Genomic DNA, 23,869 nt, shown 5'->3' on the forward strand with positions numbered 1-23,869 from the left:
TAGTAATGTAATGTTTACTATTGAAGAATATCTGCATATAAGTGGACTTGTGCAGTTCAAACCTGTGTCGTGCAAGGGTCAACCGTATAGTGAGTGCTCAAGGAATATCTGTTGAAAGACTACTTGAGGAGCAAAACATAGTTCCTTAACGTGGGTGATAAGCAAAACATTTTGATTCTTCTAACCTAGATAGAATTCACTTTATCCTAAATAAGTTTAAAAATTTTTATAGTCTTGTATGTCGTGTGTACAGAAGAGACATCATTTTCAAACTGTGGAAGTAAAACAAGCTAAACTTTATTTAGATGATAGGCTTGCTCTAAAGCAGACTGTCAAAAACTCACTTGAGCTCCCATGTTAGTTAAATTTGGTTTAAAGAATTCCTGCAAAAAAAAAGAGAAGAAGAAGAAATGATTGAAACATAAGCTGCTAGAGAAAATTTAAATCCCAACCAACAAAAAACAGAAACATACACAGAGTTGTAAGAAGGATCAAATAAGTTAAGAAGTGTTGTCAGCACACACTAAATGTTGGAGGGACTGTGAGGTTGGTCTAAGGGGTGGGGGAACTGACAGAGGGCACAGTGGGTAGGATAAATCAGAAGAGAAAAAAGATGAGCAGGCTAAGAGCATAAAGGTCTGCTCATCAAACCCTCCCAAGAACCAGAAAACTAAGGATTTTCAGAAACAAAAATCTAAGCTAGAGGATGGAAGATAAGAGAAAGGGAGCTTTTACTGGGTTCTTTAAGTATTAGGTCAATGGGTTACACATACATTACATTATACTAGTATACTACTTTTTAAGGGCATTGTTAAACTCTAACGCTAGTATCAAAACTGTATGATCACATCAGTATCTGTATGAGAGAAGGACCCCAGCTTGATTTTCAGTTCTTTCTTATATTCCCATCTTGGGAAAGTGGAACTTAGAAAAATTCAGCTTGGGAAACCTTGAGAAACTAAGCCCACTCTTCCATAAATGTTCTTTGTGGAAGAGAAGACTAGATTAGGAGTAGATAGAAGCAATTAATTATCATTCCCCAGGGGCCTTCCTATTCAGGAGACTGTGCCATTCAGAAGGGAGGCAAGGTGCTCCTAGCCATCAATTTGTTACTGGAGAGTGTAAGTGTGTGTGTGTGTGTGTGTGTGTGTGTGTGTGTGTTTTGTGTGTGCATTGTGCAGGTGTGCATGTGCATTAGTGTGTGAGTCAGAGGGGCATGGATGGGACTGATCAATTCAGTCTATGACTTATCCTGTACCTATCAGCAGCAGCGTATACACTTCCATGAGTGCTGTCACTCTGGAAATAGGATGTAGTGTTGGGTATATGTCATAGTCTTTCCTCATCAGCAGAGGAGAAAAAAACAGAGACAGATGGAACACACACACTCTGAAATTCTCCTAACTTGGGGTCAGAGCAGGTGGGAAGGAATCAGCCCTCATCCCTTCCTACCCTCTCCAGATGGCCAGGTGAGAGGTAGAGTTCTAACAAGAAGGAAGAAAGAACTGAAGATAGACTATCACATGAAACTCACTCTGGATGTTGCGCGAAGATATGGTCTTTTTCAAAGACATAGCAGAAGCAGTAGACTTGAAATTTGTAAAAGATGGTGCAGCTGCACAAAAATAAGAGAAATAAGGGAAACAGTGAGGTAATAATTAACAAAGTCTGCTAATATTAATCTGTAATAGAAGATAACAAAGCAACACTGTAAGCAAAGAGCAAAAATTACCTGCAAACACCTTTCTTTCTAGTTCTTCTTGAATTTTAAGAAGAATCCTTTCCTGTTCTAAGGCTTCTATGTACTTTGAGTAGCACCAGGTTGGCTAAAAAAACAATTTTCAAAATTAATTTTGGAAATATTTGCCCCAGGAAATAAACTGAAGGTAAGATAATATCAGCTCCCTCATTTAAACCATTTACTCTAGAAGAACACATATAAAGAAACATGCACATTTCAAAACTTTATATGAATTTTCACAAACAGAACTTATTGATTTAAACTTTTAACTGGGTACCAAAAATTATTATGGATCTACATTTATGTAGATATATTTATGATGAAGTAAAGGGATTTTTCTATAGCCTTGACCTAAATTTTTAATAATTTAATTTTTCTTCTAGTTTTATTGAGATGTAATTGATATTAGCACTGTTTAAGTTAAAGGTGTACAACAATAATGATTTGACTTACACACATAATAAAATGATCACAAGAGGTTTGGAAAACACTTATCATCTCATATAGATATAACATTAAAGAAATAGAAAAAAGAATTTTTTCCTTATGATAAGAAGTCTTAGGATTTACTCTCTTAACGCTTTCATTTGTAACATACAGCAGTGTTCATTATTTTTATCATGTTGTACATTACCTACTTAGTACTTATCTTATAACTGAGAATTTTTACTTTAGATTATGTTCATCTAATTCACCCTCCCTCCACCCTCCACCGCTGGTAGCCACAAATCTGATCTCTTTTCCTATGAGTTTGTTTTGGAAGTATAATTGACCTACAACACCATGCCAGTTCCTGGTGCACAACACAGTGATTCGATATTTCTATATGTTAAAAATAATCACCATGATAAGTCTAGTTGTCATCTGTCACAATAAAGATATTATGTAATTATTGACTATATTCCCACACTATATATACATATCATACCTGTGACTCATTTATTTTGTAAATGAAAGTTTGTACCTCTCACTACCACCTACCTATTTCTCTCCTCCTACCAATACCCTCCCCTCTGGCACCTGTTTGTTCTTTGTGTCTAAGACTCTGTTTCTGTTTGGTTGCATTTGTTCATTTGTCTATCTCTGACTTATTTCATTTAGCATAATACCCCATAGGTCCATCGTGTTATCACAAATGGCAGGATTTCATTTTTTTATGGCTGAGTAATATTCCGTGTGTGTGTTTGTGTGTGTCTCTGTACCACTTCTTCTTTATCTATTCATATATAGATTGGCACTTAGGTTTCTTCCATATCCTGGCTACTGTAAATAATCTTGCAATGAACATAGGGGTGAACGTATCTTTTAGAATCAGTGTTTTTGTTTTCTTCACACTCAGTAGTGGAACTGCTGGATCTTATGGTAGATCTAGTTTTAAGTTTTTGAGGACTCTCCGTACTGTTTTCCATAGTGGTTACACCAATTTACATTCCCACCAACAGTGTGCAAGTGTTACATTTTCTGCATATCCTTGCCAAAACTTTTTTGTTGTTTCTTGTTTTATTTTTATTTACTTATTTTTAACAACTTTATTGGAGTACAACTGCTTTACAATGGTGTGTTGGTTTCTGCTGTATAACAAAGTGAGTCAGCTAGATGTATACATATATCCCTATATCTCCTCCCACTTGCGTCTCCCTCCAACCCTCCCTATCCCACCCCTTTAGGGGGACACAAAGCATATAGCTGATATCCCTGTGCTATGCAGCTGCTTCCCACTAGCTAACTATTTTACATTTGGTAGTGTATATATGTCCATGCCACTCTCTCATGTCGTCCCAGCTTACCCTGCCCCCTTCCCATGTCCTCAATTCCATTCTCTATTTCTGCGTCTTTATTCCTGTCCTAACCCTAGGTTCCTCAGAACCATTTGTTTTCTTTTCTTTCTTTTTTTTAAGAATCCATAAATATGTGTTAACATATGGTATTTGTATTTCTCTATCTGACTTACTTTTCTCTGTATGACAGTCTCTCGGTCCATCCAACTCACTTCAAATAATTCAATTTCGTTTCTTTTTATAGCTGAGTAATATTCCATTGTATATATGTGCCACATCTTCTTTATCCATTCATCTGCTGATGGACACTTAGGTTGCTTCCGTGTCCTAGCTATTGTAAATAGTTCTGCAGTGAACACTGTGGTACATGACTCTTTTTGAATTATGGTTTTCTCAGGGTATATGCCCAGTAGTGGGATTGCTGGGTCGTATGGTAGTTCTATTTTCAGTTTTTTAAGGAACCTCCATACTGTTCTCCATAGTGATTGTATCAATTTACATTCCCACCAACAGCACAAGAGGGTTCCCATTTCTCCACACCCTCTCCAGCATTTATGGTTTGTAGATTTTTTGATAATGGCCATTCTGCCTGATTTGAGGTGATACCTCATTGTAGTTCAGATTTGCATTTCTCTAATGATTAGTAATGTTGAGCATCCTGTCATGTGTTTGTTGGCAATCTGTATATCCTCTTTGGAGAAATGTCTGTTTAGGTCTTCTGCCCACTTTTGGATTGAGTTGTTTGTTTTTCTGATATTGAGCTGCATGAGCTGCTTGTATATTTTGGAGATTAATCCTTTGTCAGTTGCTTGGTTTGCAAACGTTTACTCCCATTCTGAGGGTTGTCTTTTCATCTTGTTTATAGTTTCCTTTGCTGTGCAAAAGCTTTTACGCTTCATTAGGTCCCATTTGCTTATTTTTGCTTTTATTTCCATTTCTGTAGGAGGTGGGTCAAAAAGGATCCTGCTGTGATTTATGTCATAGAGTGTTCTGCCTATGTTCTCCTCTAAGAGTTTTATAGTGTCTGGCCTTACATTTAGATCTTTCATCCATTTTGAGTTTTTTTGTATGTGCGGTGCTAAGGAGTGTTCTAATTTCATTCTTTCACATGAATCTGTCCAGTTTTCCCAGCACCACTTATTGAAGAGGCTGTCTTTTCTCCATTGTATATTCCTACCTCCTTTATCAAAGATAAGGTGACCATATATGCCTGGGTTTATCTCTGGGCTTTCTATCCTGTTCTGTTGATCTGTATTTCTGGTTTTGTGACTGTACCATACTGTCTTGATTACTATAGCTTTGTAGTATAGTCTGAAGTCAGGGAGCCTGATTCCTCCAGCTCCATTTTTCGTTCTCAAGATTGCTTTGGCTATTCGGGGTCTTTTGTGTTTCCATACAAATTGTGAAATTTTTTGTTCTAGTTCTCTGAAAAATGCCACTGGTAGTTTGATATGGATTGCACTGAATCTTTAGATTGTTTGGGTAGTACAGTCATTTTCACAATGTTGATTCTTTCAATCCAAGAACATGGTATATCTCTCCATCTGTTTCTATCATCTTTAATTTCTTTCAACAGTGTCTTATAGTTTTCTACATACAGGTCTTTTTCTCCTTAGGTAGGTTTATCCCTAGGTATTTTATTCTTTTTGTTGCAATGGTAAATGGGAGTGGTTTCTTAGTTTCTCTTTTAGATTTTTTATCATTCGTGTATAGGAATGCAAGAGATTTCTGTGCATTAATTTTGTATTCTGCTACTTTACCAAATTCATTAATTACCTCCTGTAGTTTTCTGGTGGTATCTTTAGGATTCTCTATGTATAGTATCATGTCATCTGCAAACACTGTCAGTTTTACTTCTTCTTTTCCAATTTGTATTCCTTTTATTTCTTTTTCTTCTCTGATTGCTGTGGCTAAGACTTCCAAAACTGTTGAGTAATAGTGGTGAGAGTGGGCAAACTTGTCTTGTTCCTGATCTTAGTGGAAATAGTTTCAATTTTTCCCCATTGAGAATGATGCTGGCTGTTGGTTTGTCATATATGGCCTTTATTATGTTGAGGTAAGTTTCCTCTATGCCTACTTTCTGGATTTTTTTTTTTTTTTTTTTTGCGGTATGCGGGCCCCTCACTGCTGTGGCCTCTCTTGTTGCAGAGCACAGGCTCCGGATGCGCAGGCCCAGCGGCCATGGCCCACGGGCCCAGCATCTCCGCGGCACGTGGGATCTTCCCGGACCGGGGCACGAACCCGCGCCCCTGCATCGGCAGGTGGACTCTCAACCACTGCGCCACCAGGGAAGCCCTCTGGGTGGTTTTTTTTTAATCATAAATGGGTGTTGAATTTTCTCTAAAGCTTTTTGTGCATCTATTGAGATGATCATATGGTTTTCATCATTCAGTTTGGTTATATGGTGTATCACATTGATTAATTTGTTTATATTGATGAATCCTTGCATTTCAGGGATAAACCCCGCTCAATCATGGTGTGTGATCCCTTTAATGTGCTGTTGGATTCTCTTTGCTAGTATTTTGTTGAGGATTTTTGCATCTATGTTCATCAGCGATATTGGCCTGTAGTTTTTTTTGTGATATCTTTGTCTGGCTTTGGTATCAGGGTGACGGTGGCCTCATAGAATGAGTTTGGGAGTGTTCCTGCCTCTGCTATCTTTTGGAAGAATTTGAGAAGGATAGGTGTTAGCGCTTCTCTAAATGTGTGATAGAATTCGCCTGTGAAGACTTCTGGTCCTGGGTTTTCGTTTGTTGGAAGATTTTAAATCAAAGCTTCAATTTCAGTGCTTGTGATTGGTCTGCTTATATTTTCTATTTCTTCCTGGTTCAGTGTCGGAAGGTTGTGCTTTTCTAAGAATTTGTCCATTTCTTCCAGGTTGTCCATTTTATTGGCATATAGTTGCTTATAGTAATCTCTCATGATCCTTTGTATTTCTGCACTGTCAGTTGTTACTTCTCCTTTTTCATTTCTAATTCTATTGATTTGAGTCTTCTCCCTTTTTTTCTCAATGAGACTGGCTAATGGTTTATCAATTTTGTTTATCTTCTCAAAGAACCAGCTTTTCGTTTTATTGGTATTTGCTACTATTTCCTTCATTTCTTTTTCATTTATTTCTGATCTGATCCTTATGATTTCTTTCCTTTTGCTAACTGGTGGTTTTCCTTTTTTCTGTAATTGCTTAGGTGTAAGGTTAGGTTGTTTATTTGAGATGTTTATTAGGCTTCAAAGTAATACTGACTTGTAAGTGACGAGTAAAAATTAGAAGCCTAGTATCTCTAATTCCACATCTCCTCCCTTTATTTTTACACAGTGTTTCTGAAACTTAATGCTAGTCGTTTGCTAATAAATGTACTTCCAAATGGCATTATTAGGTATCACACACTTTTAGACATGTCTTTTTCAATATATGGTTCCACAAAATTGGACATTTCTCTTCTCTTAATAATAGCTTTGTAGTCTATTGGTTATCTTAGCTGGGTAGCTGAACACATTTGACATTCTCAAGTATCAAAGATTGTTTCTTAAGCTAGTATTATCATATGATACAAACAATTTCAATACCAGTCTTTAAAAATGGACATAAATTAAACTTATGAAATTTCTGGGACATGATATTAATATATATTATAAATGTAAACATAAAAACTCTACATGTATTAGTTGATGATGTATTAGTCAATTTTATGACCACTTCAAAGATTTAAAAAACTGAAACTAGCATCTGACATTCTTTCTTTTCTTGACCCAAGTTATCAACCTATACATATTCTCTTATTCTATATCATTATCTCTTTTCCAATAAGATAGTTATTTCAACTTATGCCACTAAAATCTTCATATGTATCAAGAAATCATTTCCCCTGATTATGTTGTCCAGGATCAGTTGAAATTTTAATGTTCTCTGAAGGCACAAGGAAATTATCTTCCAAATCTCTCTTAGTGGTATAATTTTATCCTCATTTTTTTTTTTTTTTTTCCGGTACGCGGGCCCCTCACTGCTGTGGCCCCTCCCATTGCGGAGCACAGGCTCCGGATGCGCAGGCTCAGCGGCCACGGCTCACGGGCCCATCCTCTGCGCGGCATGTGGGATCTTCCTGGACCAGGGCGCGACCCCGCGTCCCCTGCATCGGCAGGCGGACTCCCAACCACTGCGCCACCAGGGAAGCCCCTTATCCTCATTTTTAAACAAACACTTTACTATTACAAAATGACTCGGTTATTGCATTCTGCTATCCAATGCTCTACAGAAGAAGTGATATCTTTCCTGCTTACCAGTCGGCCGTATGCTTGCAGGCCTAAACCTGGGTCACTGAGTAAAGTAGTTGTTTTGATAGTGCATCCTGAAGTACTTGGATATTGTTTGATTCCATCCTGTAATTATATTAAATTAAATTATTCCAAAAAAACGGGTAACACTATATTAACATAAACTTAGAGTTCAGAAGTCATAACATCATATGAAAAAATATTTTGTGGTAAGCACCACACCACAAGGTTTCATCAAGTCAATGTCATGAATATGACATATTCTGTTATGATCTTTAATTTCTTTCATCTAATATAAAAATATTTTTAAATAAATGAAATTATAAAGTAGAATGTAATAATCACCTCCAAATTCTAGCTTCCAAGAAAAACCACTATATTTTCATGAACATCCATCCAAACTTCTCACTAGACAAATGCTTAGATATAATCTATAACGTGAATACTGATATTTTATTACCTAAATTTCATATAAATGGAATCACACTATACAAGCTTTTAAAATCTGCTTTTACATGAAAAATATCATGAAAACATTTCTCTGTGAATAAATAAAGAACAGGAATATAAGGGCAGGGTCTTTGTATCATTCACCAAGTATGCCTACTGCAGAACACAGAGTATATACTTAAATATTTGCTGGATGATGGAATGCATAAATTACATCATCATTTTCACTGGATAGTCTTTAAAAAATTTATTTAATTTTATTTATTTTTGGCTGTGTTGGGTCTTCATTGCTGCACACGGGCTTTCTCTAGTTGCAGCGAGTGGGGGTTACTCTTCCTTGCTGTGTGTGGGCTTCTCATTGCGGTGGCTTCTCTTACTGCCGAGCACAGGCTCTAGGCACGCGAGCTTCAGTAGTTGTGGCTCTTGGGCTCTAGAGTGCAGGCTCAGTAGTTGTGGTACATGGGCTTAGTTGCTCCACGGCATGGGGGATCTTCCTGGACCAGGGCTTGAACCCATGTCCCCTGCATTGGCAAGCGGATTCTTAAGCACTGTGCCATCAGAGAAGCCCTGAATGATCTTATACACTCAAATATTTGTTGAATGATTAAAGAATAAACTACATTATCAGTTCAACAGGTGAATAATATTCTAGTAAAGGAATGTACCATAGATGATTTAACCAATACCTGCTATTAGAAATTTAAGTCATTTAAAATTTTTACTATTATAAACAATGCTGTATACAAACAACTTTCTGCACTTTTAAAATTCTCTCCTTTAGAATAAATGTCTAGAAGTCTATCTGCCGGATTAAAAAGAATGAACATTTTAAACAATGAAAGTTGTCAAACTGCCCTTCAGAAACAAAGCACCATTTTACACTTTCTCCAATAATGCATGAATTTGCAGGCCTCTTCCTCATACCCTCAACCAACACTGGATATTTCCTTCTTTGCCAGTCAACATACCTTTGGTTACTAGTGAGGTTGAACACTTTTTAATGATTTTAATCATCTGTATTTCTTTTGAGAAGTGCCTGTTGATACCCTTTGCCCTATTTTTTTGTTAAAGAGTATTTATGATTTATTTTTATAAGATATCATACATTTTATGTTTTCCCAATTTGTCTTTTAACCTTGTTTTTGCCATTTAAAATTTAAAAATTTTTACTGATCCTTTGTTAATGAATTTGCCACTGTTCATTTTAAGTACTTGATATTAAACTACATGAAAGTTTTCCATGAGATTGTTTCTCCTGTCATAACTTTCTTCAGATTACCTAGTTTCATTTGATTCCTTTGTAAGAATGAGAGATATAATTGATATTAGTATTTTTATTATAGAGGTCAATTACTGCTACAATATTAAAAAGATAATAACATTTATTTTATGACATGTACTATTCTTCACATATTTAATTCTACCCTGTGATGTAAGTTCTATTACTATTTCCATTTTCCCAAAAAATGAGGTTTTGGGAAGTGAAGTGGTTTCCCTGAGATATTGGAACTGATCAATGAATGATAAGGCTAGGATTCAAAACCAGGCAGTCTGACTCTAGAAACTGCACTCCTAACCACTATACTATATTGTCTCAGATCAAATGATACCTTCCACAATTCCACAATTGTATAGTGGAATACCTTACATGTTCTTTTATTCATATCATTTCAATGAATTCCTCTCAAATCATATGAGATTAATATCATCACCATTAGTTGATAGATGAATTTGAGGTTAAGAGGGTTATGAGTCATGCCCATGGTTACCTAGGGAAATTCAATATTTTTCATAATGATTTTTTTCAGAGGATACATTTTTACGTTACAAAAAAAATTATGAGTTTCCCATATTCACTTTTTCCAACATTTCCTCATACTTCTTCATTGATAATAAAATCCTGGAAGAAATGTCGACTCTACTGGTCTTCCTTAGCTTACACTTTCTGTGTTAAAATAAATGCATGTGTGAAATTTGTAGTTACTAATAAGTGATGGCAATATGTTCACTGTGTAAAATAAGAATATTCAGAAATAGAATTCCTATGTTTTGTTTAGGATTATTCGCCTTACAAAACGAATGTCAATATTTGTACCTAACCCTGTTACCAGTTACCAGTTGACAGATATGGACAGATAAGAAGATCACTTAAGGACATTTGCATTTCCATAACTGAAGTATAATATGGACGATATAAACATACAGCCTGGATTTTCTGGAGAAGCAGCAATTTCAGATTTTCTCTACCCTCATCACACTGTATATTTCAACTTTTGTTTCAGACAATGTGTTTACCATATATCTAAGCAAACTGAAAATACTTGGGATGACACTTAGAGAGCTGTGAAGTTCTTCCTAAGTGTTTAGGACACAGTAAGAGATCTTTATATCCTCCTTACTTCTATATTCTTTATTCAATAAGTATATATTTAGAACCATTTGTTAAAATCCTACTATTTAACACTAACTCAAATTTACCTTTTCTTTGAGATCCTTTACCTTTCCCCAACAAATAATTAATTCCTCATTTTCTGGGATTTCAGTTTTTGTTTATATTGTTTTCAGTTAAGTGTATGTGTGTATCTATCTATCCTTACACTATATGTAAATTACATTCATATCCCTAGCATATGCAGTAGGGATCAATATGAATAGATGGTCAATAAAACGCTATGTAGTAGATGATCAGTAAAAGTCTGGTGAAAGAAGCAGGAAAAGGATTAGGAGGGGAAGCTTTTTTGAGAGACTATTTAGGCCACATTAGTAGAAAATGCAGCAGACTCACATGAGACTCACCTGATTGGTGAAGTTATTCATGTGCCACAGGTGGAATCAGAAAAGACCTCCAAGCATACATGTTAGACAACATTCTATTTTTTCTCCCTACATCAACCCTTCAAATATATTTCCTTCCTGAGCCCACCAACTTAGGATCACATTCATGCAGCTCAGACATGGACTTGCCTCAAGGGACTGGGGAAGGTAAATGAGAGTATTTTTATTTAGTGAACTCTGTTTTTTGTCAGATTACATAGATTGGGCCAGATGCATAGTTGGTTTGAGGAGGAAATCAGCTCTGTTATTTGATCTATAATTTATCACCTAAAGCACTGGAAGGGAAATAATTACAGAAATTGTTAAAATAAATAATCCCAAAATAATATTTAACTTCAATATGTGTATATACTTGTTCCATGGTTAAAGAACTCACAATACATCAAAAAAATATGTGAAGCCACATTGTGAAGAACTGATTCAGTAGAAGCAAGATTTTGCAGACAACTCTTCTTATTTTCTCGCTCTATGTCTTCCCTGATTCTCATTCCCTGAGGGTACTGGAAATACCTTCAACATCCAGATGATAGAATACATCAACCAAAGATTAGCTTCTGAAAATGTGATAATTTTTTGTAGCATCATTCATATAAAAATGTTATTATATGTTAAATACTTACAAAAACATTTATAACACTCACATAAGATATGAATAACAATACCACCAAAGCTTAAGAAATGCAATATCACCAGTACCTCTGTTCCCCTTTGTGTCACTCTCCAATCCCATCATCTATCTCCACCCAACCCATGAAGGTAACCACTATACTGAATTTTGTATGTTTATCATTCCTTTTTCTTATTTATAGTTTCCCACATTTGTATTGATTAGTTTTATACGAATTTTACATTTATATAAGCAGAATTGACTGGTTCTATTCATTTGCAACTTTTCCACTCAACATTATACTCCTGCTATACATCTATGTTTATTATTGTGGTTATTTTGTTTTCCATCACAGCACAGTATTCTACTACATGAATTTGTTTTTCCAATCTCCTGTTATTAGACATTTGAATAGCTTCTGATTTTTTGCTATAGAAAGCATGGGTGCTATAAACCATGTTCAAGTCTCCTGATATTTGTGTCCATGAATTATTCTAGGATATATCTCCTGATATTTGTGTCCATGAATTATTCAAGTAGATTTAATAAGTTGAAAGCTAAGTGTATCTTTTAATTCACTGCATAAAGTCAAATTGTTTTCTAAAGTAACTACCAATGTACACTCTCATCCACAGTGTATAAGAGTTCTGACTGCTCCCTATTATTGATGGTTGAGGAAAATATAAGACATTTCAAAATGAGCAGAAAATGGCAGGTGATATGCATATAAAACCATTACAAGAATAAAACAGAAAATGAGAACTCCAATATTTTAGCTGATGACACTACTCTCCAAGAAATCTAATCATGAATCAGAGGAAAACTCTAACATAGGAGCCCAAAGTGGATAAAATATCCCCACACAAACATTTTCATATATGAAATACTCCAAATCATAAATGCAGAAACTCAGAACACCAAATACCAAAGCAATCTTTTTTTTTACTTTATTTTTAATATATTTATTCTCTTTGGTTGAGTTGGGTCTTCGTTGCTGTGCACAGGCTATCTCTAGTTGCAGCGAGTGGTGGCTACTCTTCGTTGCGGTGCATGGGCTTCTCATTGCAGTGGCTTCTCTTGTTGCGGAGCACGGGCTCTAGGCATTTGGGCTTTCAGTAGTTGTGGCTCGTGGGCTTCAGTAGTTGTGGCTCATGGGCTCTAGAGTGCAGGCTCAGTAGTTGTGGCACACAGGCTTAGTTGCTCCGCGGCATGTGGGATCTTCCTGGACCAGAGCTCAAACGCGTGTCACCTGCACTGGCAGGCAGATTCTTAACCACTGCACTACCAGGGGGGCCCCCAGGGCAATCTTGAGAAAGAAAAATGGAGCTGGAGGAATCAGGCTCCCTGACTTCAGGCTATACTACAAAGCTACAGTAATCAAGACAGTATGGTACAGGCACAAAACCAGAAATACAGATCAACAGAACAGGATAGAAAGCCCAGAGATAAACCCAGGCATATATGGTCACCTTATCTTTGATAAAGGAGGTAGGAATATACAATGGTGAAAAGACAGCCTCTTCAATAAGTGGTGCTGGGAAAACTGGACAGATTCATGTGAAAGAATGAAATTAGAACACTCCTTAGCACCGTACATCCAAAAATCTCAAAATGGATGAAAGATCTAAATGTAAGGCCAGACACTAGAAAACTCTTAAAGGAAAACATAGGCAGAACACTCTATGACATAAATCACAGCAAGAATCTTTTTGACCCACCTCCTAGAGAAATGGAAATAAAAACAAAAATAAACAAATGGGACCTAATGAAACTTAAAAGCTTTTGCACAGCAAAGGAAACCATAAACAGGATGAAAAGACAACCTTCAGAATGGGAGAAAATATTTGCAAATGAAGCAAATGACAAAGGATTAATCTCCAAAATATACAAGCAGCTCATGCAGCTCAATATCAAAAAACCAAACAACCCAATCCAAAACTGTACAGAAGACCTAAATAGACATTTCTCCAAAGAAGATAATACAGATTGCCAACAAACACATGAAAGAATGCTCAACATCACTAATCATTAGAGAAATGCAAATCAAAACTACAATGAGGTATCACCTCACACTGGTCAGAATGGCCATCACCAATAAATCTACAAACAATAAATGCTGGAGACGGTATGGAGAAAAGAGAACCCTCTTGCACTGTTGGTGGGAATGTAAGTTGATACAGCCACTATGGAGAACAGTATTGAGGTTTCTTGAAAAACTACAAATGGAACTACCATACGACCCAGCAATCCCACTACTGGGCATATACCCTAAGAAAACCATAATTCAAAAAGAGTCATGTACCACAGTGTTTATTGCAGCTCTATTTACAATAGCCAGGACATAGAAGCAACCTAAGTGTCCATTGACAGATGAATGGATAAAGAAGATGTGGCACATATATACAATGGAATATTACTCATCCATAAAAAGAAACAAAATTGAGTTATTTGTAGTTAGGTGGATGGACCTAGAGTCTGGCATACAGAGTGAAGTAAGTCAGAAAGAGAAAAACAAATACCATATGCTAACACATATATACGGAATCTAATTTTTTTTTTAAAAAAGGGTTCTGAAGAACCTAGGGGCAGGACAGGAAAAAAGATACAGAAGTAGAGAATGGACTTGAGGACACTGGGAGGGGGAAGGGTAAGCTGGGATGAAGTAGGAGAGTGGCATTGACATATATACACTACCAAATGTAAAATAGATACCTAGTGGGAAGCAGCCACATAGCACAGGGAGATGAGCTCAGTGTTTTGTGATCACCTAGAGGGGTGGGATAGGGAGGGTAGGAGGGAGACGCAAGAGGGAGGAGATATGGGGATATATGTTTATGTATAGATGATTCACTTTGTTATAAAGAAGAAACTAACACACCTTTGTAAAGCAATTATACTCCAATAAAGATGTTAAGAAAAAAGAAACTCAGAAGATTAAAAAATTTTAAAAGGCAGTGTAAAATGACAGTTTACTGAACTTAAAAAAAGACTGAAAAAAATAAAAATCTCACAGAAATGAAGCTATAAGGTACCCAAGGGTTCATGAATATCGATCATAAAGAAAGTGTATATATACACACATATATGTAATATGAATATAAATTCCCCTCTTCCAAAGTTGGCAAAAGATATAAACATACAGACTCAAGAACTTGAGTAACGCTCAAACAGAATCAACCCAAAGAAATCTGCACAAGACACATCATAATCAAAATTCTGAAAACTAAAGACAAAGAAAAGAATCTTGAAAGCAGTAAGTGAGAAACAATACCTTACTTACAGGGAAAAAAGAAAGAAGAAAATAATAAATCTTGGAACATCAAAAAGGAAGAAAAATAGCAAGAGCAAAAGTAGGGGTAAATACAGTAGACTTTTCACCTTGAGTTTCCTGATTTATGTTTGATGGTTGAAGCAAAAATTATACAATTGTCTGATGTGGTTCTCAATATATGTTGAGAAATATTTAGGATAATTATAAACAGGTGAGGGGAAAGAGACTTAAAGGGAGGTAGTTTCTAGACTCAAACTGGTAAAATGTCAACACCAATAGACTGCGATAAGTTATGCATGTGTAATGTGATATCTAAAGCAACCACTGAAACATCCAAACAGAGATACAACAAAATGAAATTCTAAGAAATGTTCAAGTAAATCCACAGGAATGTGAGACAAAGGAAATAGAAAAAAAGAAACAGGGAACAAATAAAACAAAAAATAAAATGGCTGAGTTAAGAACTAACATATCAATAATTACATTAAAGATACATAGACTAAATACACCAATTAAAAAACAGAGATTCATAGAGTACACTAAAAACAAAAGCCAAACACCACCACAACACAACTATATGCTGTTTACAGGAAACTTAATTAAAATATAATGATGTAGGCAGTAAAGGAATGGAAAAATATACCACGTGAAAATCAAGATAGAAAGATGGTTCTGTAGCTTTGGAGAAGTTTGGCAGTTCCTCAAAAGGAGCCATCAATTCAACTTCTAGGTCCCAAGAAAAATTATAACATGTCTATACATAAGGTTGTACAGAATGTTCATAGCAGCATTATTAATAATAGCCAAAAAGTACATTAACTGATGAATGGATAAGCAAACTGTAGTACAGCCATATGGTGCAATATCAGTCAGCTGTAAGAAGAATAAAGTAGTGAAACATGCTACGAAATGGATGAACCTTGAAAATATCACGCTAAGTGAAAGAAGCCAGCCATAAAAGACCACATGCTGTATGATTTAATTTACATGAAATGTACAGATATAGAATGTAGATTAGTGGCTTCCAGAGGCTGAGAGGGAAGGAGTAAAGGGGAGTGACTGCTGATGGGTACAGAGTTTCTTTTTGAGGGATGAAAATGTTCTAAAATTAAGTAGTAGTGATGGTTACACAACTCAGTAAATATACTAAAACCACAAAATTGTACACTTTAACAGTGTGAATTTTATGGTATATGAATTAAATTTCAATAAAGCTATTATTAAATAAAAGCATTCAAATAAAAGAAGAAGGAAAAGGAGGAGGAGAAGAAGGCAAGAGTGACTACATTAGCATTTTATTGTAATAGCCCCAAACAGGAACCAACTCAAATGTCCTCTAATGAGTGAATGGTTAAAATGTGGTACAATATACCACAGAGCACTATTCAGCAGTTAAAGAGGACGAACTATGGATATACACAACAACGTGGATGGATCTCAAGGGTATTTATGTAGAGTGAAAACTGCCAGTCTCAAAGAGTCACATATTGTATGATTCGATTTATATAACATTCTCAAAACGACAAAATTTTCTAAATGGGGAACAGATTCATGGCTAACAGACATTATAATGGGTAATTGGATGGATATGACTTATAGTCACGAGGGACATCTTTGTGGTGCATCTTGAATATAGTGTTGGTTACTTGAATCTACACGTGACAAAATGGCACAGAATTATGCATACACCTTGTATCAATATCAATTTCCTGATTTTACTATTGTATGTAGTTAATGTAAGGTGTAACCACTGGGGGAAACTGGGTGATGGGTACATGGGACTTTTCTACTATCTTTGCAACTTCCTGTGAATACTAATTATTTCAAAATAAAAATTTTTCTAAAAAATAATTTGGAATTTGAAATTTAAAAATATAATAGCAATAGCATTATTTTGAACATGAAATACTTTGGAATAAATTTCACAAAATATACTCAAGACCTGTCATTGAAAATGACAAATCATCGATGAGAGAAATGAAAGAATAACTAAACAGAGATAAACTGTGTTCATGGCGTAGAAGACACAGTATTGTTATGATATCAATTCTCAAACTGACCTATAGGTTCATTACAATCCTGATCAAAATATCCGAATAGTTAACATGTGAAAAGTTGTTCCACCTTACTAATAATTAGGTGAACATAAATAAATGCATCAGCATGATGACATACCACTTGTCATCAACAGACTGACAAAAATTTCAAAGTCTGAACAAACCAAATGGGGAGAAGTAAGAATATAGATTGACACATGCTCATACTCTCTTACTCAGCCATTCCAAAAACATTTTTATACATGTGAATATGAAGACGTTTACAGGAATGTTGTCTGCAGTGCTGTTTGTAATGGTAAAAATTGAAAAAAATCCAACAATAAAGAAATAGTTAGGGACCTCCCTGGTGGTGCAGTGGTTAAGAATCCGTCTGCCAATGCCGGGGACACGGGTTCGATCCCTGGTCCGGTAAGATCCCACATGCCGTGGAGCAACTAAGTCTGTGCGCCACAACTACTGAGCCTGCGCTCTAGAGCCCGCGAGCCACAACTACTGAGGCCCTCGCACCTAGAGCCCATGCTCGGCAACAAGAGAAGCCACCACAATGAGAAGCCCGTGCACCGCAACGAAGAGTAGCCCCCATTCACCACAACTAGAGAAAGGTCGTGTGCAGCAATGAAGACCCAATGCAGCCAAAACTTAAAAAAAAAAAGTTAAATAAAAATAGTATATTTATTCATATGATGGAAATGCAGCAATTAAACTGAATAAATGAGATCTAAGTAGAGTAGTGTGGGTAGAATTAAAAGACAAAATTGAATTTAAAATTCAAGATGTAGAAAGCATAATATGTGCTACGGAATGAATTGTGTCTCCCCAAATTCATATGTTGATGCCCTAACTTCCACTGTGTCTGTATCATGAGATAGGGTCTTTAAGAGGTACATAAGGTTAAATGAGGTCATAAGGGTAGGGTCCTAATCCAAAGAAATTGTGGCTTTATAAGAAGAGGGAGAGAGAGAGAACTCTTTTTCTCCCCAACTTGTGAGGACACAACAAGAAGGTGGCCATTTTCAAGCCAGGGGGAGAGGTCTCACAAAGAATCGTATCAGCTGGCACCTTGATCTGGGAATTTTAGTCTCCAGAATTATGAGGAAATTAATTTCTGTTGTTTAAGCTATCCAGTCTCTGATATATTGGTATGGTAGCCTGAGAAGACTAATAAAATATGGTACCATTATGTAAGTTAAAATACATACAAAATAGTCCTCTGGACTGTTTATGAATCCATACACCCACATAAAACACTATCTTAAAAAGGAGCTGGGAGAACATACCCCAAACTTAATGGTTGCTCTTGGAGATGGGGAGGGTAAGAGAACTCAGGGCTGCAGTTAAGAGAGTTTACTGTTCTGCAGTATTTCACTTCTTAAGGAAAAATGAAAAGCAAATGAGGAAAATGTTAACAGTGTTTATTTTGACCTGTGCAAATATGGGTGTTATAATTATACTACTTTTATATCTTTAGATTATCTTTTAAATTTCTTTTTAAAAACGCAATAGGGATAAACTTACAAATAAGATGAAATATATTACTTGTTATCCCTTTTCAAGTCAAGTAAAATAGATAAATATAAAGATAGAGGAATTGATAAACGAATGGACAGACTAAAAGACAAATAGGCAGGCTGGACAGTTTATGACTTATATTTGTAAATTTCACAGTCATATATCATTCTCTAATCCTAATATTGAAAATGTTGCCCCCAGTACATAATATTTTTTCATTCATTCATTCATTCCCATATTTATTTGGTAAACAATAATTTATAATTGAGCATGTGCTGGATACTGGTAGAAGTACTTAATAAGACAGATGGTATCTTTGAGGATCTCAGTCCAGTGAGAAAGACAGATGCAAAAACTTATTCACAAGACAATATAAAGTGTTCTCCAAGAGAGGTACATAGAAGAGATGACATTTGAGATAAACTTAAAATTCAAAAACAAGTCTGAAACCTCTAACTGAAGACTTTAAAAACCACTAAAATCTGTATTCTATAACTTCTCAGTATTTTTGCTCAGCCCAAATTCTTCTACACATATCACATAACTTTTAAAAGTCTGATTAAACCCCAAATGATTCTTGTCTCACCTTTGCAAATTCTTCATCTTCTGTGACTACCAATTTTTTTTTCTGCTTACTACATTCTTGTTTTCTCTCCAAAACATTCATAATTTTTTCATCAGTTAAGTTCTTCCTAAACTCACAAAACTGAGGCCAAAATTTAAACAGAACTCCAAAAATTGTCATCTGTATATAAAACAAAGTATGTCTCAGATTACAGTTTTAAACAAATGTACCAATTTAAACTCTAATTCACCATAATAATGGATTAACTATTCTATTCTTTAATATACAGCATGTTTCCTCCAACTTATTGTCTCCAAACATCTTGGTATAGTTTAGTTCAGCACATGCTTATCATCAATGTTTTTTTACTACCAATGAGAAGTCTTTCTTTTAAAAAAAACCATACTCTTAAATACAGTTAAAAGTCACTTTATGCTTTATGTTTCCCTATCCAGTTGATTGTATTAATAAAGAATCCATTAGGTCTTTTTAAATAAGAAATTTATGTTTTCTTTGAAAACATGTACCAGTTGATCTGCCACACACTCTGCTGTTTTATGCAAGTATTCCAAATATTCAGTTCATCAAGGGGAACTCCTCTCCGATCCCCTTTCCTTTCTTTTAGAGAAAGAAAATACCATTTTGCCTCTGGAAAAGCTCTTAAACAAAGCTGCAGATCTAAGAATAAATCTTGAGTAACTTTTAAATGATATAATCTCTCTTTTATGTGAGAGCAAGAAAAGTAACATTTAAAAAGCAGAGTGGTATCCTGCACAAATTCTTTCTTAGGACACTCTACATTAAGTGATTAATTGTGATATTTATAGAGATAAGAATTGTTGCTCAAATTCCCATGCCAAGTTTTTCCATTAGTTCCAGAGGCATACATTACTTCCAAGAAGGTAGGACTTGCCACATCAGATCAAGTCCAACTTTTTGTTGCTGGGAATGGCCTATACCTAATGCCCTGGAGAAAAATGAACTATTCCATTAGGCTCTAAGCCAACTCTTCAGGGGGAAAGTGGAATTTTTAAAAAGTAAATGCTGCAGTGATCAACAGTGTCCTGAATTGATATATTTCATGACTCCTCATTTCTGTACATGAGTATCATTAGTAAAACTATTTACTCCCTTTACAATACTATCTTGTCACTGAATTCTATAGCCTCTTAGGATTGTGAACACAAAAGCTAAACATACTTTATTTGATGAAATGCAGGCTTTTAAAAAATTTTCATTTACATTTATCTGCCATGCATTTAATTAAGTAATCCCTTTCTCCAATGTTAATCGACCATGGTAGTTTTTATATGCACTTTTTAAACTTAAATACTCCTCCACCTCTATTTACCAACTATTGACCCTACTTCTCAGTTACCCCTCCAAAACCTGAGTCATTCCCAGCTCTCAAATATATTTATTTTCCTCTAAAAGGCTTTACAGTAAAAGTCACCCTATTAGGACACAATTTTTCAAGGTAGACATAAAATTGCTCTATTTCTAAAAGCTGTAACTAAGGTTAATAACATACATGTTATTCATGAAAATTGTCCTGTACCTCCAAAACCTTAAAAGATAACCAAACTGCGGGTAAGTAAATGTTTTAATAAATATAGAGCTACTTTGCTCACTGCCAGCAGATGGGCAATGCTCTAGTATGAGTGAGAAGGGCCAGTGAAACTACGTCTGGGTGATGAAAACTTTCAAGCTATTAGGAATGCAGATGGGGGACAGGCAGACGCTATACTGCAGGGGTCCCCAACCCCTGGGCCATGGACAGGACCGCAGACCAGGAGGTGAGTGGCGGGTGAGCCAGCAAAGCTTCATCTGTATTTACAGCCGCTCCCCATCATTCACAGTACTGCTTGAGCTCCGCCTACTGTCAGATCAGCTGCATTAGATTCTCAAAGGAGCATGACCCTTACTGTGAACTGAGCATGCGAGGGATCTAGGTTGTGCGCTCTTTATGAGAATCTAATGCTTGATGATCTGAGGTGGAGCTTAGGTGGTGATGCTAGCATCGGGGAGTGGCTGCAAATACAGATTATCATTAGCAGAGAGGTTTGACTGCACAGAGGCCATAATAAATCAATTGCTTGCAGATTCATATTGAAACCCTATCAGTGAGTGGCAAGTGAAAACAAGTTCAGGGCTACCGCTGATTCTGCATTATAGTGAGTTGTATAATTATTTCATTATATAGTACAATGTAATAATAATAGAAATAAAGTACACAGTAAATGTAATGTGCTTGAATCATCCCCAAACCATCCACCCACGCCCCCGCCCCTGGTCTGTGGAAAAACTGTCTTCCACGAAACCGGTCCCTGGTGCCAAAAAGGTTGGGGGCCACTGCTATAGTGAAAACAATACTAAAACAGTCAATTTTTACATTTACTATTCAGCCCTTTTGCTCAACTTTGCTCTCATGTCCAATTTGATCTATTCCTGTCATGATCCATCTATTCTCACATCATTCATTCATATTTTCAAAAATGTTACTGAGTGTCTATTCTATGCCACGCACCCAGGCCACAAAGGCAAATAAGAAACATTCCCTACGCTCAAAGACCTTACAGTCCAATGGGAAAGTGAGGCATGAGAATAGCCATTTTCAATTCTGTGTGATAAGTGTTCTGACAGGGACAAATATAAGATATCATAGAAGCATAGGAGAGAGAAGATGATACTGTGAAAAGCTCTGGAAGCAAGAAAATGAGCCCTCTTTATGGAAGTACAATTATTTCAGTAAGACTGGGAGACAGATGGCAGGGAGTGGGAAGACATGTGGCTAGAGAAATATGTAGTAAGGAGCTTGGTCTTCATTCTGAAGACAATGGGGAGTAATTGAAATTGAAAGCAGAGAAGTGACATGATCAAATATACAGTTTGAAAAGATGGATCTGTCTGCAGTGAGTTAACTGGTTTTGAGAGAGCCTAGAGGCAGGGAATTCTGGTAATCAATGTGAGACGTTGCAGATGTGAACTGAGGTAGCGTCATGGAGCTGGAGAAAAGCAGATAGAATAACAGATAAGAAGGAGACAAATGGATACATATTAGTGACTGAAGATCTCCAAAGGTAAGGAATGAAGGATAGGGAAGACATGAAGATGGAAACCAGATCTCTGGCTTGCATACCTGGGTAGGAGATATGCCATTCTCTGAGATTCCTTACAGAACACAGAAACAATAGATTTGGTGAGGTGAGGCCCCTAAATATTCTCTTGTTTTCTGATACTCCAAAGTCCATATTTAAGATATATTTGGGACTTTGTTTTGGGACATCAGGTAGGAGGCATAAACTAGAGGACTCCAATAAAGTTCACTGGCTGCAATCCCTGAACAGTGTGGTGGAACCAACCTACGTAAGCAGCTCCAGACATTCACCATCAGACTTGAGGCTAGATGGTCTCCTGGCTATCAGGAGACCTAGGCTAGGCTAAGTGATCTTTTCATTAACAGATGCTACAATTCTGACACCATGTTTTTTCTATTTCTCTCTAGCACATCCTCAATCATTCTTCTTTATTTTTGCCTATTCAATGCATAATTGGATTGTGAGTCTACTTTCAGTTCCTTTTAGGACTTAGAACATAGATGGCTTGCAAATGAATATTAAGGAATAATGGTCTTTTTCCATGCTCAATGGCAATCATACCTTAAATCTCTGTTTCATATCACTTAAATTGTGACATGGCCTTCCCTACTACCCCTATTATAATGTATTTTTCTTAATCGTTTTTCAGGAACATCACTAAAAGGCTTTTCAAAATGCAAATAAATTATGTTCAGCAAATCACTGTTTTCTATTATTTATCCTAAAAAGAAGTAACTTGAGCAGGGTAACAGCCATGATTTTCCTTTCATGAGCTTGTGCACTTTCTGTTGGTTGGGTACTTAAATCTCCTCTCACTTATTTTATGAGCTATGTGAATACTCCAACCTTTAAAAATACACAAATCTTGGGACACACATTTTACACATTTTTGTGGTTGCAGACATTTTAAAAGGAAATATAAATGGTGGGAAAAGAAGGAGGAATTAGCTGGAGTTTTATAAGTTAGAAATAAAGTGATAACCATGCAAAGTCAAAGTACAGAATTAAAATAATTGTATTTGCTGTATATTATCATCAACAAAAGAGTAAGTTACTAGTTTCTATGTTCTGTGGCATATGCAACATTTTTTAAATTAAATAGAATAACCAAGGATTAGGAGGATTAGAGCCTTGCCAAATATGAATAATGCAAAAACTTTTAAAGAATATCTAGATTGTTTATCTATTTTAAAGTATGCTTACTACATGCCCTGATTTCTTACCTGTGCCTCTCTAAATACATATGGTCCCAACTCCTTCTTGTGTTCAATAATCTTCTGGGCCTGCTGTAATGGAATGTCAATTTGTAAAGCTGGTGGAATACTGGAATTAATAAAGCAGTTGATAATAGTCATGATCTTCTTGTGGATGAGGGACTCCTTACAATGAGAATGGCACAAGTCCTAAACAAGGGGGTAAGATAGAACAATATATGATTAATGCATTAATAGAATACTTCATAACGTGTGTCAATATGTCTGTCAGTTAATATATATATATATTTTTTAACATCTTTATTGGAATATAACTGTTTTACAATGGTGTGTTAGTTTCTGCTTTACAACAAAGTGAATCAGTTATACATATACATATATCCCATATCTCCTCCCTCTTGCGTCTCCCTCCCACCCTCCCTATCCCACCCCTCTAGGTGGTCACAAAGCACAGAGCTGATCTCCCTGTGCTATG

The 23,869-nt window shown here is 36.0% G+C and overlaps 1 protein-coding gene across 10 annotated transcripts in view; it reads right to left on the minus strand.

Moving 5' to 3' along the window:
• Window positions 1-274: 274 nt before the first annotated feature.
• Window positions 275-23,869, minus strand: part of RGS22 (regulator of G protein signaling 22) — a 154,508-nt gene continuing 130,913 nt past the window's right edge. For 5 of the 10 annotated variants that reach the window (XM_067017197.1, XM_067017195.1, XM_067017198.1 and 2 more), the window contains 6 exons: window positions 23,404-23,583; window positions 19,104-19,262; window positions 7,795-7,893; window positions 1,733-1,826; window positions 1,535-1,615; window positions 275-383 (listed from right to left, as the gene is read on the minus strand). In XM_067017197.1, the coding sequence (XP_066873298.1) occupies window positions 373-383; window positions 1,535-1,615; window positions 1,733-1,826; window positions 7,795-7,893; window positions 19,104-19,262; window positions 23,404-23,583 (624 nt within the window). In that variant the 3' untranslated portion in view covers window positions 275-372. Of the gene's footprint in view, window positions 384-1,534; window positions 1,616-1,732; window positions 1,827-7,794; window positions 7,894-8,621; window positions 8,760-12,702; window positions 12,987-19,103; window positions 19,263-23,403; window positions 23,584-23,869 lie in introns of those variants that run through there. The other 5 variants (XM_067017193.1, XM_067017196.1, XM_067017199.1 and 2 more) reach the window with 5 other exon arrangements.

The sequence above is a fragment of the Kogia breviceps genome, chromosome 17 (genome assembly GCF_026419965.1).
Source record: "Kogia breviceps isolate mKogBre1 chromosome 17, mKogBre1 haplotype 1, whole genome shotgun sequence".
Classification (NCBI taxonomy): domain Eukaryota; kingdom Metazoa; phylum Chordata; class Mammalia; order Artiodactyla; family Physeteridae; genus Kogia; species Kogia breviceps.